The sequence below is a fragment of the Mus caroli genome, unplaced genomic scaffold (genome assembly GCF_978045245.1).
Source record: "Mus caroli unplaced genomic scaffold, Mus_caroli_1 scaffold_16, whole genome shotgun sequence".
NCBI classification, from domain to species: Eukaryota; Metazoa; Chordata; class Mammalia; order Rodentia; family Muridae; genus Mus; species Mus caroli.
This window is the reverse complement of record NW_028227271.1, coordinates 27,126,589-27,147,652: the sequence shown is the minus strand read 5'-3', so window position 1 is coordinate 27,147,652 and position 21,064 is coordinate 27,126,589. Positions and strand designations below refer to the sequence as shown.

Genomic DNA, 21,064 nt, shown 5'->3' with positions numbered 1-21,064 from the left:
GTGAAGAGGCAGCAGATGGAGGGAGCATCTGTCCTACGTCTTTTCAAAGCCTCAGAGAGCTCTGGGTCACAAAAGGTGTTGAGGAAAACAGCCATGTAAAAATTTTTGGGTTGGAGGTCTCATACCAATTTGAACTTGACCTAAGGTCAAGGATTGGCCTTGCCCCTGATCCTCCTGCCTCTACCTCTCAAGTACAGATATTACAGGCACACAAAACTCATAGTTATGTAGTTCTGGGGACCAAGCCCCTGCTTCATGAACTCTACCAATGGAATTATATTACCAGCCCTTAAAATGTCTACTCTTGAGTTGACTTTGACATTTATTTAGTGTATGTGCAAGCATGTCTGTGTGTGGGTGCATACCATGACATTGAGTGTGGAGGTCAGAGGACAGGGTGGAGTTGTTCTCCCTGTCAACTGTGTGGGCTCTGAGAATTAAACTTGGGTTGTCAGACTTGGTGACAAGCACTTTTACCCCCTGAGCCACCTTGCCAGCTCATGAGTCAAATTTTCAGTAGAGGTTTAGGACATTCTATCTGATGAATGAAATTATGGCACTATCTCCCCTCTCCTCCCCATCCTCCAATTTGGTAAGAGGGACTCTACATTGAAAGAATGCCTCTATAAGACTGGCCTATAGGCAAGTCCATTGGGTATTTTCTTTCTTTTTTTTTTAAAATAGATTTATTTGTTTGTTTATTTATTTATTTCTTTATTATATGGAAGTACACTGTAGCTGTCTTCAGACACCAGAAGAGGGCATCAGATCTCATTACTGGTGGTTGTGAGCCACCATGTGGTTGCTGGGATTTGAACTCTGGACCTTTGGAAGAGCAGTCGGGTGCTCTTACCCACTGAGCCATCTCACCAGCCCCGTTGGGTATTTTCTTGATTAATATTATAGGAGGGCACAGCCCATTGTGAGCAGTACCACCCAAGCCAGGTGGTTAAAGAAAAGTTGAGCAAGCCAGTAGGCATCATTTCTTCATGGCATGTGCCTGAGGCCATGTTCCTGCCCTGACTTCCTTAGATGCTTGCCTGTAATGTGGAAATGTGGGCCATTTAAACCCCCTCTTGCTTCTTTTTTTTTTTTTTTTTTTTTAAAGATTTATTTATTTATTATATGTAAGTACACTGTAGCTGTCTTCAGACACTCCAGAAGAGGGCGCCAGATCTCGTTACGGATGGTTGTGAGCCACCATGTGGTTGCTGGGATTTGAACTCTGGACCTTCAGAAGAGCAGTCGGGTGCTCTTACCCACTGAGCCATCTCACCAGCCCCCCCTCTTGCTTCTCAGGTTGCTTCTGTTCATGGTGCTGTTACAGCGCTGGTTACCCTAAGAGAAATTGGTACCAATATCGTAATGAGCTATTGTGGGGAATCCATTGAGTATTCAGAGCTCAATGAGCTATCGTGGGGACTTAGAAGATAATGATGAGAGCAGAAAGGTAAAGACTATTAAGGCCGTCCAATATCTTTTTTCTCTTTGAGACACTTTACGTTTGGCCCTGGTTGTCCTGGAGCTCACTCTGTAGACTAAACTGGTCTTGAACTCAAGAGATCCACCTGTCTCTGCTTTCTAAGCACTGGGACTAAAGGTGTGCACACATCCCCGTGCCCAGTGATTATTTTCAATCAAGAATCTGTGGTTCTTGTTAGCTGAGGGTAGAGAATCAACTTTCCAAAAGACCAGAACCAGCCGGGCGGTGGTGGCGCACGCCTTTAATCCCAGCACTCGCGAGGCAGAGGCAGGCGGATTTCTGAGTTCGAGGCCAGCCTGGTCTACAAAGTGAGTGCCAGGACAGCCAGGGCTACACAGAGAAACCCTGTCTCAAAAAAAAAAAAAAAAAACAAAAAACAAAAACCAAAAAAAACCCAAGAGACCAGAACCACTAAAGTGAACCTTTGCTTTGCTGGAACAATGACATGGGTCAGCTGGAGGTGATGAATTAGCTGAGGTGCAACCTGGGAGGCTTTTCCTCGGGGTTAGCATTCAGAGCTGTGCTCCAACCTTGTGCTGGCAGCTGAACTCAGTAATGTATAGGATGTTTCAAGGAGATACAGGGGTCACGTGGGTTCAAGCTGAGGCTTGGCAGTGAGAGGACATTGGTGAAGGAGCAGTGTCGGTTCTAATAGAAGCCCGAGGGCTAAAGGGATCACGGAGAGAAGCTGAGGCTTGGGACCATGGGGTAGACTCCGGGAAGAATGCAGGAGAGGCTACTGATGAAGGCGCAGCCCAGTTTGAGTGGAGGCCTCAGCATTTTAGAGATGCTGGCTGGTACCATGGGACCAACAGTGCATCCTAACTGCTCTTGTGTAAGAGCAGACTGAGAAAGCCATGAGGAACAAGCCAGCAAGCAGTTACTGCACGGCCCGTGGATGAGTTCCTGCCTTGACCTCCGTCAGTGATGGACAGGGATAGGGATAGGAAGTAAAAAAAACCCTTTCTTCTTAAAGGTCTCAGTGTATGATCAGGACACTAGAAACCCGAAAACAGTTACCAAACAGGTTTTTTGTTTTTGTATACATAAACTTAAATGTACCCTATTTTTCCTTTTTTTAAAAAAAAAATACAAAACACATATGGGGCTGGAGAGATGGCTCAGCGGTTAAGAAGACCGACTGTTCTTCCAGAGGTCCTGAGTTCTATTCCCAGCAACCACACGGTGGCTCATGACCATCTGTAATGGGATCTGACGCCCTCTTCTGGTGTGTCTGAGGACAGCTACAATGTACTCATATACATAAAATAAATAAAAAGTTATTATTATTTTTAAATATTTATTTATTATATGTAAGTACACTGTAGCTGTCTTCTGACACTCCAGAAGAGGGAGTCAGATTTTATTAGGGATGGTTGTGAGTCACCATGTGGTTGCTGGGATTTGAACTCAGGACCTTTGGAAGAGCAGTCAGTGCTCTTAACCACTGAGCCATCTCTCCAGACCTAAAAAATTATTAAAAAAACAAACAAACAAACACAAAACATGTATTTCCAAATACTTAGAACTGTCATTCAGAATATTTGGCAAGAATATTTTAAAATATAGATTTTATTTGTGTGAGTGTGTGTGTGTGTGTGCTTGGAACTCACATGGAAGCCAGAGGACAACTTGTGCAAGTTAGTTCTCTCTGTCCACCATATGGGTTCTAGAAGACAAACTCAGAGCCATCTCTCTGGCCCAAGATCTTTTTTTTTTTTTTAATATTACTTTATCAACATAGCACTTAAGTGTTTTAAAAGGATACCGAAAATGGTCCAACATTCTAAATTTAAGCACAATATTAGAATGATCAGATACATTTAGGAACGTCATGAAGCTGTGTAAGAAAAGGAACTTCATTTGAAATGTGAATAGTCCCTAAGCTCTATAGCTTTTCAGTTGCTTCAATAAACTAATTCATGTCAAATAGGCAAAGGTAGAATTATGGCTGTCTTTACCAGTATCTACAGTTGTAGAATTACTCTCCAGTTTAACTTCCAAGATGTTGAGGAGAATAAATTTAACATTTGCTGAATGTTTTTCCCCAGGAGGGACATGGGATTGTAACAGAGTCCCCAAGGGAACGACGATTCTGCAGATGGAACAGAACTCCCTCCTGGAGGAAGGCTGTTTAGGTCTTGTGCATGTTCTAAGTGCGGGCTTCTGACAGCCATGGGTCACAGCTTCTTGTGTACTTTCTGATGTTGGATCAGGTGGCCGTGCTGGTTGAAGGCCCGTCCGCACTCGCCACACTCATAGGGTTTCTCTCCGGTGTGGATCCTCTGGTGTTGGATGAGCACCGAGTACTGGCTGAACGCCTTGCCGCAGCTATTGCACTCATAGGGTTTCTCGCCCGTGTGGGTCCTCAGGTGCACGATTAGAGTTGCTTTCAGGCTGAAGGCTTTGCCACACTCTGTGCACTGAAAGGGTTTCTCACCTGTGTGGATTCGCTCATGCTGGATCAGGGACCGGCGTGCGCTGAAAGCATGCCCACACTCGCCACACACGTAGGGTTTCTCTCCCGTATGGACTCTCTGATGCTGGATGAGATGCGAGTGCTGGACAAAGGCCTTTCCGCACTCGTAGCACGCGTAGGGCTTCTCCTGCGTGTGAATCCTCTCGTGATTCATCAGGGTGGAGCGGTGGCTAAAGGTCTTGCCGCACTCGCTGCACTCGTACGGCTTCTCCCCGGTGTGTACGTTGTGATGCTGGATGAGCACAGAGCGGTCGCTGAAGGCCTTCCCGCACTCGCTGCACGTGTAGGGCTTCTCCCCGGTGTGCACCCGCTGGTGCTGCAGCAGCGTCCTCTTCACGCTGAAGGTCTTCCCACACTCGCTGCACCCGTGAGGCTTCTCCCCAGTGTGCACCCTCTGGTGGCTCCGCAGGACGGTGCTGTGGTTGAAGGCTTTCCCACACAAGGGACACACGTAGGGCCGCTCCCCCGTGTGGATCCGCTGATGTTGGATGAGGTGGGAGAGCTGGGTGAACGCCTTCCCACATTCCAGACACTCGTGAGGCTTCTCTCCGGTGTGGATCTTGTGGTGCTGGGCAAGGTCGGAACTCACGCGAAAGGCTTTCCCACATTCGTTACACTCGTAGGGCTTCTCGCCCGTGTGGATCCGCCTGTGCTTGCTCAGGACGGAACTCTGGCTGAAAGCCTTTCCGCATACATGGCATACATAGGGCTTCTCGCCAGTGTGTATTCGCTGATGCTGAAGGAGATGGGAGCTCCGACCAAAGCACTTTCCACACTCAATGCAGATATAGGGTCTCTCAACACTGGGAGCCATCTGGGGTCGGGCAACGGGTACACTAGGGTTCAACATTTTGGGGGCATTCTGGGGGCCAATGGGCTTTGGACTGGGGCAGACGTTCGGCTCTGTTTTGTAATGTTCTTCAGCAACCTTCCTCAGCGGTGTTTCCGTCAGCGTCGCTGATGCTTCTTCGTCTGAGATTAATGGTGGCACATTCAAGTCTCTGTTTTGGTTCTCTTCCTTGGCTTTGCATTCTGAAGCACAAGATGAAAAGGTTAGCACTGGTTGGGGTGGTGGGTGGCCTCTGCTGATAATCCCGGCACTTTTGAGAGGCTGAGGCGAGAGGACTGTGAATTCCGTGCCAGGTTAGGCTACCTACAAGGGCTGCTTTAAAAAACAATAACCTGCTGGGCAGTGGTGGTGCACACCTTTAATCCCAGAACTTGGGAGGCAGAGAAAGGTGGATTTCTGAGTCCAAGGCCAGCCTGATCTACAAAGTGAGTTCCAGGACAGCCAGGGCTACGCAGAGAAACCCTGTCTGGAATAAAGCAAACCAAACCAAACAACAACAACAACAACAGGTTAATACTTAACAAAACTGCTGAGTGCAATCTTAATGCTGGCTTTGCTGCACAGTCTCCCGTGTGAGATCCAAAGGGACTATCTTTCAATAAATCAAAACCAATAGTGGAAGGGGAAGGCATCAGCTTGTCTGCCCTGCGCAGAATGCATACGGTAGTGGGAGCACATCCTAGTGTTCCCCCGCAGTTATGACTGGGCTCCATCAGCTGTAGGTATCGGCACATGAGCAGTGAAGCTGGACCTGGGGCTGGTAGGGGAAGCCTGAAGCTTCCGAGCAAGTCAGAGGATTCTATCCTGGAACCAGTGTCTCCCTATACCGTGCAATGCTGTGCGATGCTGACGGTCACCTCTGTGGCAGACAGTTCAATGTGCTGTGAATGCACTGTGTAGCAGGTGGTAGGGTGGATAACTTAAAGGCACAGATCATGGGAACCTGGTGCCACATTTAGGTTGGAGATGATCTGGAAGGTGGCAGTGTGAACAGGAAGGAAGGCTTTCTGGAATGGAGAGACAGGCTCTAAGGCAGACCATGTCTGTATGTGAGCACTGGGAATAGCCATGTTTCATATCTTGAGTTTAAAGGTGTCTTTACTTCAAGACTTTATGTGGAGACAGCGACACTGGGCCATAGTGTGGAGAGGTCCTTCAAACACAAGGCCTAGCAGGGGCTAAGAGGACAATTCCACATGGCAGAGGGGGTTAGTGCCTTCAGGTTTCCATTATACTGACCTGCTGCAGAGGATCGTGGCCCACCCCACCAGTGCTAGAAGCTCCTGTGCATCCTATAGCTGCCTACAACCTACTGGCTGGGTTCAGAATGCCAGCTTACCCTAAGGCCCTAACCACTGTCTCCAGGGTCTTGGCTGTGGACTTCCCTGAATGGGTTGTCATACTTGGTTGATATTCTAGGACAGGAAGCCCCAGAGAAGGCAGAAGAAGAGATTTCTTACTTTTTAAATTAAAGTTGATATGTTATGTACTGGTCCCCAATATGGGGGAGGCAATGGCAGATGTTCACTTCTTTTTTTTTTTTTAAAGATTTATTTATTTATTATATGTAAGTACACTGTAGCTGTCTTCAGACACTCCAGAAGAGGGCGCCAGATCTCGTTACGGATGGTTGTGAGCCACCATGTGGTTGCTGGGATTTGAACTCTGGACCTTTGGAAGAGCAGTCGGGTGCTCTTACCCACTGAGCCATCTCACCAGCCCAGATGTTCACTTCTTACTTTTTTCTTTTTTTAAACATCTATTTATTTTTATTTTATGTGCACAGGCGTTTTGCCCTGCATGTATGTCTCTGTGAGAGGTATTGAATCCCCTGGATTCAAGCTGGAGTTACAGATAGCTGTGAGCTGCCATGTGGGTGGTGGGAACTGAACCCTGGTCCGTTGGAAGAGCAACTAGTTCTCTTTAACTGCTGAGCTATCTCTCTAGTCCCGGTCCTTTACTTCTTAAGCCTGGCATAAAGAAGTCTGCTTCATTCTGGAGTCCAGTATTTGGCTGTATACTTTTGCGGATTATAAAATACATTGTCCAATTGTGTTTTATCTATAAATGAAATTTGCATTTCTCCTTAACTCGTGTGTGTGTGTGTGTGTGTGTGTGTGTGTGTGTGGTAATAGCCTCTGGTAAGAAAAAGAAGCCTTAGGTGTAAGCCATCCTTTGTTGTGGGGCTGCGGTGCTCGTGGCTGAAGCTGGAATACTGTATGTGGTGAACAATGACGTCACTACTGAGCTACACATCTCTAAGCTAGAAGCTTTATTCTGGTTCAGAACTTGCTATGTAATGGGTCTCCTCCAAAACTTAATGAGTAGACCTGAAACGAAAGACCTGAACAATGCAAAAGGACTTCGTATGACGGAGAGGAATAATCATGGAGTATTTTATGACTGAAGTGTTTGGAGAAAGATTTTGACAACGGCATCAAAAAACAAAACAAAACAAAGCAAAGCAAAACAAAACCAAACCAAACCAAACCAAACCAAACCAAACAACCAAACAAACAACATGTTTGACTTGCTCTGCAAGGTCAGTAATATTCAAGGAATGGTGGTTACTCTGCCAGACTGACATGCTAAATACTAACAGTTCTTGTCAGAAGATGGCAGCAGCTCAGACAGCAGAGAGCTCAGCAGAGCTTCCTCTGAGAAACAGGCATGTAGGGATGGGGACCCTCTTTAGACATGGTTCAAAATACCATTGAGGGCACCAGGCAGTCAACCCGAATCCACCACAGGCCTAAATTAACTTGCTCCACTAGACAGTCTGCCCGCTACACTTGGGCGCTCTCCACATTAAGCCAGTCAGCTGTTGCTCAGGGATTAACCTGGAGTTCACCAGACCTCTATGGGACTTGACTCCTCCATGCTAGATCAAACCTCTCTTTTAATTCTTCCTTTTCTACATCAGCATCTAAGCCCTTGTGCACATCACCAGCCCACCCCACCAAGAGCTACCTATTAATCCAACTGAGATGTTTACGAACCAACACCAAGAAGTATGAATCTCAGTATGGCAACCTTGATAGCTGAGTATCTGGGATACCTTGGCCTTTTATTATATATTGTGTAAATATCCATATTTTATTATTGCCTATTATATTAGTTTGTTTTCTTCAGGAGATAGAAAGCTGGAGGGGAAAAAAAAACTCACTTATGTCCTTCAAATTGGGGAAAAAAATATCACAGGCTCTATACGACCCCCTTTTCTCAAATCCAACAGGGCCTTGGTAGCTGAAGGGAGACAGAAGGCAGAGGCAAGGAAGAAAGGACTTAGGAGGGTAAAGAGACAGCTTAAGGAGCCATGGGTGCCAGGGCTCTCCCATGGATCCTCCCAGTGGTGATCATGACCAGGGGACTGCCTTGGAGTTAGGTCTAGAAGTGGGGAGGACAAGGGCTTGCCTGACCCCTTCGTGTCAAAAGAGCCAAGGTTGGAAGTCACCAAGGAAAGAAGGCAAATCTGTCGTCACCAGGGCTCTTGTGTCCACGTCTGTGCTTAAAAAAATCCATTGCTGGATAGCTCATCTCTGTGATGCGGAAATACACTCTTTTCTATCCTGACCTTATATTCTGCAGTTCTGCTAAATGCATGATTCTGATAGCTTTTAGGTAGATCTCACAGAATTGTGTACATAGCTGACCACAATTCTTGCAAATAGTTTTACTTCACTCTTTATTGTCTGGTAGAACTTCTAACGTGCCACTCAGCAGAAAGCACTTAGTTGGGTGTAGGTATTTATTTCCTAGATGCTTTTTCTTAGGTTGAACAAGATCTTTTCCATGCCTGGTGTGCCACACTTTCATCAGGGATGAATGCTGGATTCCATGCAATGCCTTTCCAATAACTGCGAATGAGCACTGGTCTCCTTTTTATGCTACAACACTGTGAATCATGCTAAGTTTTTGTTTGTTTGTTTGTTTGTTTGTTTTTTTCGAGACAGGGTTTCTCTGTATAGCCCTGGCTGAACTGGAACTCACTTTGTAGACCAGGCTGGCCTCGAACTCAGAAATCCGCCTACCTCTGCCTCCCAAGTGCTGGGATTAAAGGTGTGCGCACCCTGGCACCCATGCTAAATTTTGTTAGGTAAGACTTTTACTTTGGAATAATGTTTTTGTTTTTTTCCTCTTTGTTTTGGAGGCAGGGTTTCTCTGTGTAACAAGCCTTGGCTGTTCTACATCTCACTCGGTAGCCCAGGCTGGCCAAAAACTCACAGAGATCCTCCTGTCCTGCCTCCCAACCACTGGGATTGAAGCGTGTGCCACCACTGGCTGGCCTAAGTAGGGATAATTCTGAAGGGAAAAATGGCTACACTGAAACCCTGAAGCCAATCAGCCAGCACAATGTTATCCCTTCCCACTTTGAGGGGCACATCCAGGGAGAGCAGCTTGGCTGTGGTTTTCCTGAGACTCTGACAGTAGTTGCTGTCAGAGATTCTTCATCTAACATCACTGTAAGCACAGCTTTCTGGTTGGGCCCATCCATATGCCGTCTTCCCTGTCTATCATCTTGTTATAATTTTTAAAAAGTTTTATTTACTTTATGTGTATGATTGTTCTCTGCCTGCACGTATGTCTGCTTGTGTGCCTGGGGCTTACGGGCGTAAGTTCCCTCGAAACTGGAGCTACAGAAGCTTGTGAGCTGTCATGTGGGTGCTGGGAATCGAACCCGGGTCCTCTGGAAGAGCAGCCAGTGCTCTTCACCACTAAGCCATCTCTCCATATCCCAAGTAACATTCTGATGCTATTATAAATGTTATAATTTTAATATTTATGCCTTTGCTTATTGCTGATAACAATACAAATTATTATTATTATTATTTTGTTTTGTTTTGTTTTGTTTTTCGAGACAGGGTTTCTCTGTGTAGCCCTGGCTGTCCTGGAACTCACTTTGTAGACCAGGCTGGCCTAGAACTCAGAAATCCGCCTGCCTCTGCCTCCCGAGTGCTGGGATTAAAGGCGTGCGCTACCATGCCCGGCTTTTTTTTTTTTTTTCCTTCTTTTTTTTCAAATTATTTTTATTACCTATTGCTAAATTCACGTATAAATACCAATCTCTTTTTTTCTAAGTTAAAGATCACATAAACTTCAAACAATACTTTCCCTTCCAATTCATTCATATATATAAAACTTTGTTTTATTTCATACATGGAACCTCAGAACAATATCTCGTGGCTTCGGGGAAATGAATTCTTTTCTAACTGAGATGAACTTCATCCCTTCTCCTTGAGTGTCAGGCTGAGAAACGTTCCTTCTATACTAAGATGCCTTCAGTAACCGTCAGAACCCAAATCTCCCACTAATAACACCTATGGGCTTTCTGAGCAGCAACAAAATCCCAGGTGTCTACACAGCTCAGCTACCCTGTCCTATCTCCTTTGTACCAAGGTTTGTCACCCTGTCTGTGCACTGCCGAACATTTTCTCCTATAGGCTACTGCCTGGCCCACTACCTCCTGGTCTGTGACATTCTGTCAGAGGAAGAACAACTGCCCCTTCCCTGACCAGTGGAAGTGGAAGCGTCTTCCAGCGGTGGCTCAGTCTGAATTAGTTCCGCCTTCAGTGAAAGCAGGACCGGGTTTCTCTACTCACCTGAGTGGTCACTTCCCAGGCTCTGACTCAGCTCGGTTCCCTGTCCATCCAGGACCCACGGGTCTTCTCCTCGCTCCAGCTGGGAGATCACAACAGGCTTAGATCCTGGAAGTCCTGCTCATGAGAACGGAAGCCCTTGTGTTACATGGTATTCACTACGATCCTCCCTTAATCCATGCTACAGCAGGCACGTGAAACGAACAGTTCCGTTGGGGAGCTGAACTCTCAGGAGATAAGCAAGCCTCAGCATCCACCTGGCCCACATCCCCCTCCTCCCAGCAGCTGCCTCCCCTGGGAAACCCCCACCTGAGTCCAGCACACAAAGATACACAGATGGGGCCTTACCCAGTGAGACTACATTCCCGTAGGTCTCCATCATGACGTGTCGGTAGAGGCCCCGCTGAGCAGGGCCCAGGCGGGCCCATTCCTCCTGAGACAGCAGAACAGCCACATCCTCAAAGGTCACTTTGGCCTGGAATTACAGCATTTTGAGTAACGGTCCATTGGAAGGGCAGTACATGTGACGTGGGAGATTGGTGAGGGCCCCCTTAGAGTCACGTGAGCTCCATAGGCAGAGGTGATAGAGTTGAGGAGAGGTGGTGATATTCAGACTGCCTGGGCACAGGAGGATTACGGGAGCTTTGGGTAAGCCACTGAATAAGTTTTTGGGACCATTACCTGTGGTGCTGCTGGCAGCGGTAGAAGCCCGGCTGCTGCCATCTTGGTATCTCAAGACTGCGAGGACAACAGAAATCAGGCGATCCTGTGGGGCTGAGAAAGAAGAGAGAACACATGAGAGTCTGGTCCAACAGATCCTGGCCTCCCAGGTGGCCCTCTGTCATATGAAGCCAGTGTAGCACAGGCTAAGGTGAGATCCAAGGAGCTGAGGCTGCCATAGTCTTGCTCTGTCCTGTCTCCTGTTTTCACACTGCTGTTCTTTAGTATAGAGTCCTGAGCAAACATGTGGTTCCTGGGCCTGTCCCATGTAGGAGGCGTAGTCAGGAAATCCCACTTAAAAAATGCTAAGGGAACCGGGCAGTGGTGGTGCACGCCTTTAATCCTAGCACTTGGGAGGCAGAGGCAGGTGGATTTCTGAGTTAGAGGTCAGCCTGGACTACAGAGTGAGTTCCAGGACAGCCAGGACTGCACAGAGAAACCCTGTCTCGAAAAACAAAAACAAAAACAAAAACAAAAAAAAATGCTAAGGGGAGCCAAAGACTATTACACTGTTATGAGTTCGAGGCCAGAATGGTCTCTAGAGTGAGTTCTAGGCCAGGCAGGGCTTCATACCCTATTTTGTTTTGTTTTTAAAGATACGTGGGGGGGGGGGGCTGGTGAGATGGCTCAGTGGGTAAGAGCACCCGACTGCTCTTCTGAAGGTCCAGAGTTCAAATCCCAGCAACCACATGGTGGCTCACAACCATCCATAATGAGATCTGACTCCCTCTTCTGGAGTGTCTGAAGACAGCTACAGTATACTTACATATAATAAATAAATAAATCTAAAAAAAAAAAAAAAAAGATACGTAGGGGGCTGGAGAGATGGCTCCGAGGTTAAGAGCACTGGCTGCTCTTCCAGAGGTCCTGAGTTCAATCCCCAGCAGCCACATGGTAGCTCACAACCATCTGTAACGGAGTCTGATGCCATCTTCTGGTGTGTCTGAAGACAGCTACAGTGTACTCATATACATAAAATAAAAAACCTTAAAGAAAAAAAAAAGTAACCTAGAAAGGTAGCTCTGTGACTCATCATTAAGGGGATCTGCTCCTTTTGCAGAGGGCCCAGGCTTGTCACAACTCTAGTTCTAGGGAATGGAATGCTTTCTCCTGGCTTCTATGGGCTGTTACACACATGTGGAACACATGAACTCACATAAGAACACATACATATGAAGATAAATAATCTTTTTTAAAAGATAAGGATTTCTAAGCAGGATACCCATGTACCCACTGTTTTCCAAGGGCTTAAAGTTTCAACTCTTTACTCCCGAGACTATCAGGGTCCTTGTTGTGGGATGTTGGGAGGTGGCTTGGCTTAATGCCGACAGGTCCCACGTGAGCCATACGAATGCCTTGAGTACAGAACATGTAGGGAGAACTACTGTCCTTGTGAGCAGGCAGGATCGCAGGCCAGGGCCAGGGTGAGCCAGCTGGCAGCCAAGCTACCTCCCAAAAAAGTCCTCCCTCCCGAGTGGGAAGCAGATGGCCTACCCAAGGGCCACACTTCTGTGGGAAACCCCAGGCAGGGGTCCTTTAGTCAGTCTTAGACATCCTCTTGTGCTCTGAGAAGACAAAGGCTCAACCTCTGCATTAGCGACACAAAGCCTAAGCACTGGTTGCTATGGGTAAACTGAGTCTGGGGTAACAGAGAGTCTGAGACCTGAACGATGTCTTGTCTCAAAGGGGAAGGGGACACTTGGTGGTGGGTGGGTGCTGGAGAACATACCAGGATAAACAGGTGTTTCACACAACTGAATGGCTGGGGAAGAGGGGGTTCTGAGAGCTCTCCCCACAGAGCTGGTCCCATAGTGGATGGGTTCAGTCTTCTGTGAGACAGGGCCAAGCCTGCAACTGATGGCGGATGGAACCAGAAAAAAAAAAAAAACCAAAAAACAAAAAACTGAGGGCCAAGACTACAATACATTTTTTCAGGCATCTAGCTCTTTAGTGATGAAATGGAAGCTAAGCCCGGCTCCTCTGCCTTGTCATTCTAGCTGTTCAGAAGGTGGACGCAGAAAGCTCCTCAGTACAGTTAAAAGGCCAGACTGAACCACATAGGGAGATAGGGAGACCTTGTCTGGGGGGTGGGTGGGGGTAAGGGAAGAGAAAGAGGTGAGGAGCATCATGATGTGTGTGTGGGAGACAGGAAGTCAGGGTTACCCTTTTTTTTTTTTTAATAAAATGTCAGACATGTATATTTGCATGAATAGGAAACCCAAGCTAAGCTGTCTCTGAAGAACCGAGAGTGGTGACAAGGAGGGAAAGGTTGACTCGGACGTCTCATTCCTCTCAAAGGCGTGCTCCTCTCCAAATGTGCGGACAGCTTTATGCAATTTCCATTTGAACACAACAGGAATCTGAATAAAACTCCTTTAGAATTTACAGGCATAAGAGATGTGAAGAGGAATCCAGAAGAATGTGTATGGGCCGTGGAGCCAAATATCTACACTAACACAGGGTTGGTCTGCTGAGGACAGGACAGTTAAGAGTCAGGCACGGGTAGACATGGGGACCTAAAAGATGACAGGCAGGCTGGCAAGATGACTCCGTGGGTAAAAGTGCCTGTTGTCAACTTTGATGACCGGGGTGTGGGTCCTAGGATCCACATGGTAGCAGAGGGGCAGCTCCACACTTGCTGTGGCATGCATGCTCACAGGATATGCAAGTGCGCGCACACACACACACACACACACACACACACACACACTAACACAAAAAATTAGGGCCAACAAAGTAGTCCACCGGGCTTTTCACCAAGCTGGACAACTTGCATTCAGTCCTGAGACCCATATGGTGGAAGGGGAAAATCAACTCTTACAAATTGTCTTCTACAAGCATGTGTGGTCTCAACCCTCAATAAACAAACAAACAAATCCTTAGAATTCAGCTCCTTATGTAGTAATAGTTGTATCCACCCTTATTTAGTAATGTTTGTATCGAGATGGAATATGATTAACTGTAAAGCGCTCAGCCTCCTGCTCTCTTGTCTCCATAGCTGCCCCCTGCCACCTCCTGATACACTACCCCAGTCCTCTGCAGCTGCCAGGTCAGCCTTTTTGGTCCCTCAGTCACCCTTTTCCATGGAAGCAGATTCATCCCATGTGGTCTTTACCCCTTCTGCTTTTTAGGAGACGATGTGTTCACATGATGTCACCTCCACTGGACCCTGGAGCAATCCTTGACAGGAATTCCTTTGCTCTCCACACTGCGAAATCCAATGTCAGTGCTCGGTGATAGTCTATGGCAGGCAGTCCATGGGCACTCCTCTCCCTCAGTGAGGCCTTTGTCACTAACCTCGTCATTCACTTGGGTGACATTTCCATCCTCAGGTACTTGAGAGGTTGACCTTCACTAATGAGCAGCTCTGGCTCCTGGAAGCCTGTCAGAGTGACAGGTTAGTCAGCACATAGTCCCGACTATACCTGGGCGGGGTCTAGTGACGAGAATACAGAGAAGCCACATTCAGGCCTCTGACAGGTCTCCAGGCTCTTAGGGCTGACCTAGAAACTGTTGGCTCTTGGCTATTGCAACTTTTGTGACCTTCAGAGAATTGAGGCTTGTTTCTAAGTTTTCATTCTGTAAGTGAAATCAGAAGCCAATCATTCCTTTTGGAATTCCTAAATATCTTGCATGTTTGTTGAGAGCTGTGGTTCTCAACCTTCCTAGTGCAGCAACCCTTTAATACAGTTCCTCATGTATGAAAGACCACCTGCGAGCACAAAAACACAATACTCGAAAATGTCCCTAAGCAAATGGTCACTATCTATCTATCTATCTATCTATCTATCTATCTATCTATCTATCTACCTATCTATCTATCCATCTATCTATCTATCCATCTATCCAATAGCTTTCTTACACACCAGTGGACACTTAGTCCAAGACATGAAAGAACAGACACCATAAATCATAGTAATGCTAATTTGTATACTTTATTCACAACATCCGTCAACATTTTGTTTTGTTTTTCAAGACAGGATTTCTCTGTGTAACCCTGGCTATCCTGGAACTCACTCTGTAGACCAGGCTGGCCTCAAACTCAGAGATCCACCTGCCTCCGCCCCCTGAGTGCCAGGGATTAAGGTCACGTGCCACCACATCCTATCCACCAATCAACGTTTTAATAAAAGATTATAGGGTACAGGGCCTCCTAACTAAATATTTTTATATTCATTAGGAAGACTCAACAAACCTAGAGGCACCTCAGAGCTACTAAGAAAGAAGCCAGCTGGGAAAAGGAGCTTCAGCCGTCACAAGGCCAACCACCTTAATGACAGTCACATTAAGGTGACTGCTTAGATAGAGTCAGTAGTGTTGGCACTCACCTGTAATCCTAGCACTTGGGAAACTGAGGTGGGCAGACTGCTAACATGAGACTACATAGTGTGAGTTCTAAGCCAGTAGATGTAAGAGACCGACATTGGCTCAGGACACCCAAGACCAAGTTTTCAGCACAAAGATCTATTTGCCCCAGAGGGACAGAGGGCAGGACAAAGAGGATAAGAGGCAAAGACAGGAGACAGAGGATGAGTGGGAAGAAACAAGGGGAGGAAAGAGGGGTGTTTCTTGGGGGCGGGGAGGGGTGGTGGAAGGGGCGAGCAGCAACGACAAAGGATGGCCTCTGGCTAGAGAGGAGACAGATGTGGACCATAGGCAAATGGTTTATAAAGGTAAAATGGAAAACCTATATCAGAATGGGCTGTTTCAATTTAATTAGGCATGCTGTTAGGTGAGCCAAAGGGGGCTTTTGATTGCTGGAATTCAATACTTTGATAGCTGGACCTTGATAGTCCATATCGGGAGAAGGAAGTAGACAAATAAAGGAACAGATCTTGGTGGCTTTAGGACTAAGTTACATAGGAAGAAACTGTCTCAAATAAACAAAAAAACCCAACCAACCAAAAAGGAAAAGAGGTAGGGGAAGAATAAGCAGCTCAGGGACAGAAATGGAGCACAGCTGCCTGTTCGGGGAGAGACTCAAAACTGCTAGAAAAACAGATGATTAACGAAGTGCTTAAGTATTTTGCTAAATATTAAAATTAAATCCTTACACAATCCTTAATAAAATGCCACAAAGTGGGACCAAGACAAAAGATTTTGAGATTTTCTTTTTAAAAAAGGACAAAGAAGACATATCAAGCCGTACATGGAGGCGGAAACCTGTAATCCCAGAACCGAGGAGGCTGAGGCAGGAGGATCTTAAGAGGTCCAGGTCAGCAGGGGCCACACAGGAATCATGTCTCAAAGGAAATCAGGCACACACTGTGGGGGAAAGTCTGCGTGGGAGACAGACCAGAAAGGGAATGGAATTCCAATACACGCCTGGACCAGAGAGCATCTTCAGGCCAAAAAGCCACAGCTCCACCATGGAGCAATAGCCAAAGACAATGACCTGAAACTGCATACCAGAATTGCCCTCGTTTGCATAGCGAGAAGCTGCAGACAAAGTGACTCACCCTCTCTACCCATGACCATCCCTGACCAGTCTGGCGGCCCACAGCCCACAGTATACGCAGGCAGTTCTTTATCTGCCGTGTTCCTGTGCACTTTGCAGTATACTAAACAAATCTATTTTTGTAGCCGGGCGTGGTGGCGCACGCCTTTAATCCCAGCACTCGGGAGGCAGAGGCAGGCGGATTTCTGAGTTCGAGGCCAGCCTGGTCTACAAAGTGAGTGCCAGGACAGCCAGGGCTACACAGAGAAACCCTGTCTCGAAAAACCAAAAAAAAAAAAAAAATCTATTTTTATTTTAAAGACTGGGTGAGTTCACCAAGCAAAACCCCTCATCCACACCTCAAGTCCAACCAAATTAACCAACCAATAAGAAACCTAATGTATGCTGGGCAGTAGTGGCACACACCCTTAATCCCAGCACTTGGGAAGCAGAAACAGGTGAATCTCTGTGAGTTTGACACCAGCCTGATCTACAGAGCTACTTCCAGGCTAGCCAAGGCTACACAGAGAAACCCTGTCTCAAAAAGCTAGCAACCAACCATGCAATTGAACAAAAAACCCCTATGCACATCAAAACCACCCGAAACTCCCAAAATAGGGGCAGAGACAATGGCCATTCTTCTAGAGACTCTGGGTTCAATTCCCGGCACCTACATGGAGGCTCAGAGCCATCTGTCACTCCAGTTCCAGGAGATCTGACGCCCTCTGCTGGTCTCCTCAGACACTGTACACATGTGGTACATATAGACATGCACACAAGCAAAACATCTGTACACACAAAATAAAAGACACATCTGAGAACCACAAGAACCCTCCCCAAATAGGCCCGAGCACAGGGAAGAATTTAGTGTAAGACACCGGTGCAGTGTGTTTTCAAGTAAGCAGAAAGATAAAGTATCCAACAGATAGTGAACAGTGTTACCAATGGGGACGATTGAGGGGGAGGGAAAGACATTGAGGGGGAGTGAAGCTGGATTCTAACTTCATCCCTTATCTAAATAAATTCCATATAGAATCAGTACTTTACAAGTACCAGACAAAATCGGATTATTTATAAAATAATCTTTTTTTTTAAGATTTATTTATTGATTATATGTAAGTACACTGTAGCTGTCTTCAGACACTCCAGAAGAGGGAGTCAGATCTTGTTACGGATGGTTGTGAGCCACCATGTGGTTGCTGGGATTTGAACTCCGGACCTTCGGAAGAGCAGTCGGGTGCTCTTACCCACTGAGCCATCTCACCAGCCCAAAATAATCTTGAAGTAAGGAAGTCCCTTAAAATACAGCAAGAAGCCAAAATACTGTAATGGGAAATATTTTGCCCATAAAACAAAACCAATAACAAGATCCTTCTAGTTGTAAAATAAGTAAATAAAATCAAAGAAGACACTTTCTCAATGGAGTAAAAAACAGACAAACAAACAAGAAAGCAAAAAAACAAAACAAAACAAACCATAGGGAAGTGTGTTTTTAACATACAGAAAAAGAATACAAGCTGGTGGTCAATCTGACCAGGAATGCAAACAGCTAAAAGACAAACGCAGAGGTAGAAATTAAAACATCTGTATGGCAAGAAAGCCCCAGGGACTGACTGGTCACCTATATGGTGGTAAGGTGACTTACAAGCTCTAACCTGTTAGCCCTATTCCACTTCTCTGGGTCCCCTACAAGGAAATCCCCAGTGTGCAAAGTATCAGAACTGATGTCAACCCAGCTTTAAGTATCTCTACAGTGGAGCTCAGAGGAACCTTCCTTTTATGTTAGTGACAGGAATGTCCACATGCACTAGTAGGAGTGCTTGATTCCAATTATTCTAGAGAGCTCCACAGGAAACTGCTTCTAGTGTCACTATGCATTCACTATGTCAGGGTGCTAGGCAGAGTTAACATTTAAAAGAATTACTGTGGGCTGGGGAGATGGGCCAGTGGGCATGACATCCAATGTCCTTCTCTGTCTGGCCTTAGAGAATACAGCTGTGCCCATACTTCATCGCCCACATACAAGGGGGCTATTTTTGTATACAATTTTCCTGTGTGTGCATGTGTACCTACACATCAGCAAGCACATAGAGGCCAGCGGACAACCTTAGCTGTTATTCCTTAGAAGCCTTTCACCCTTTGGGGGTGGGGGCGGGGGAGGGAGGATACGGTCTCTTATTGGCCTGGAACTCACCAAGTAAGCTACTAAGTCCCAGAGATGGGGATGACAGCGCTCAGCAGCACATCCAGGCTCAGGTGTCTAACTGAGCCATACATGTGGAGGCTGGAGAGATGGCTCAGCGGTTAAGAGCACACGTTTTTTTCCGTCTAGGACCCACACTTGATTCCCAGCACCCACATGGCGGCTCACAGCCAATTTCAGGGAACCCGATGCCCTCTTCTGGCCTCCGTTGGCACCAGGCATGCACATGATATACAGTACAGATACACACGCAGGCAAAGCACATAAAGACACATACAAAAATTAAACAAGAAAATGCCACGTTAGAGAAGTTGCCATCCATTAAAAGGGGCCTTTGCAAAGTAACAAGAGGGCAACAGCAGAAAAATTAAACAAATCCAAGAAGAAGCTGGGCTAATGTGGAGCAGAACGGAGCACCTCCAGTTTGACAAGAAATGTCCTTCGCTGCTGAGGATGCCTGGGACTTAAAATGCTGTATGGTGGCCCTGACTGTAGTCCGGGTTATGGGAGAGGATCGTGCGAACCCAGGACTTCCAGGGCAGTCTGGGACGCGGTTATTTCACCAGACAAAACCTCATCCACTGCCCAAGACAAACCAAATTAACCAACCAGTAAGAAACCGTATGCACATCAGAACCATCTGAACTCTGGACGGGGCTAGTGGGAGCCACCGCGAGGGGTCCCGGGGAGGGGCCTGGAGGGTCCGAGGGACCGGAGGGTGCGGCCTGGGTCAGCAGCCCGGCCGCAGCCATCCATCGGGGGGAAGGGCTGGCATACGCGAGGGCGCGGAGCTTTGGGTGCGGATGAAGGAGAGGGTCCCGCGCAGCCGACAGAGCGCCACTCACCATCTGCCGCAACCTCTCGCCCTGTGGCGGCAGCTTCGGCTCCCTAAGACAAAGGGGCCGTCCCGCCCCGTCTGCGCAGTCGTCAATCTCAGGGGACCCCGCCCCTAGGTCCCCACCCCCCACCCCCACCCCAAGTCTCGGACCGGGACGCCCGAGGATCGGATGGTCCGCCCGCCTCCAGCTCTTCTTGCAGGACTTGATGCTCTGCGCCCCGGGGCCACCGAGAGCGTAGGCCTCCGCTGTGCCTAGAGAGACCGCGTGCTGACCCGGACCGCGCCTGCTCTTTGAGGCAGTAGCGGAAGCGGCGGCCGCAGTCCCTACAAATCCGAGTGCCTCCCGGCCTCGCCCCCTCCCTGCCGCCCCTCTTCTCCCGAGGGCCTTCGGTCACTTCCGCCAAGATGTGTGCTTGCCCTCTAGCGATTCCCCTGATGGCCAGGCAGCCTGGACCACTGGTCCCGGGACCCATCAGGCTGACTCGGGCTGCTTGGGTTTAGTTTACGGTGTAGTGTGTGTTCAACTTCTTAAGGGACGGCCAGTCTGTCTTGTGTCCTCATCAACACATTCCCTAGACTAGCAGTGTATGACAGTTTCAATTGCTGTTTGTATTTGCCCACACTTGGTGTAAGCAGGCTTTTAGAAATTGAGTTATTCGGGGCTGGAGAGATGGCTCAGCGGTTAAGAGCATTAACTGCTCTTCTAGAGGTCCTGAGTTCAATTCCCAGCAACCTCATGGTGGCTCACAACCATCTGGAATGAGATCTGATGCCCTCTTCTGGTGTGTCTGAAGACAGCTACAGTGTACTCACATACATGAAATAAATAAATAAATCTTTAAAAAAAATTCCAGGGTTAGAGGTCTGTACAACAGACTTGGTGTTTGCTGAACGTGCACGATTTCTGAGATTAATCACTCGTACCCATGTAAAAAGGCTGGGTGTAATAGTGCTTGCTTAGAACCCCAGCACAGGGGAGGCGGAACAAGGCCGAGCTGTGTAGGGCTCTCTGGCCAGCCAGTCTAGAGTCACTGGCAAACTTCAGGTTCTGACCTGTTGAGAAGCCCTTTCAAAAGATAAAACAACAAAATACCGTGGTGGGCGGCTCCTCAGACTGACCCTTAGTGGCCCCGTACACACATATATTCTCTGCTGGAAATTAAAGTCAGGGACTCTTGTATGTTAAGCATATAGTCTCTCACTTAGTAGCGCCCCATCCTACCCTCCGTTATGGTTTCAATTTTTATTTCTCTAATTGTATTGGTTACGTGTCTTCTGTTACAAAATACCTGCAGAGGCAGAGGCAGAGGCAGAGGCAGAGGCAGAGGCAGAGGCAGAGGCAGAGGCAGAGGCAGAGGCAGAGGCAGAGGCAGAGGCAGAGGCAGAGGCAGAGGCAGAGGCAGAGGCAGAGGCAGAGGCAGAGGCAGAGGCAGAGGCAGAGGCAGAGGCAGAGGCAG

General features: G+C 47.4%; 1 protein-coding gene across 1 annotated transcript; it reads right to left on the bottom strand.

The window, feature by feature from the left end:
* Window positions 1-3,280: 3,280 nt before the first annotated feature.
* Window positions 3,281-19,718, bottom strand: LOC110310174 (uncharacterized). Its single transcript, XM_021182885.3, has 5 exons — window positions 19,615-19,718; window positions 11,091-11,183; window positions 10,758-10,884; window positions 10,413-10,526; window positions 3,281-4,994 (listed from the first exon to the last, which is right to left on the bottom strand). Exons 2-5 carry the CDS (start codon window positions 11,130-11,132, stop codon window positions 3,664-3,666), a joined length of 1,614 nt encoding a protein of 537 aa, XP_021038544.1. The 5' UTR covers window positions 11,133-11,183; window positions 19,615-19,718; the 3' UTR covers window positions 3,281-3,663.
* Between the last annotated feature and the right edge of the window lie 1,346 nt (window positions 19,719-21,064).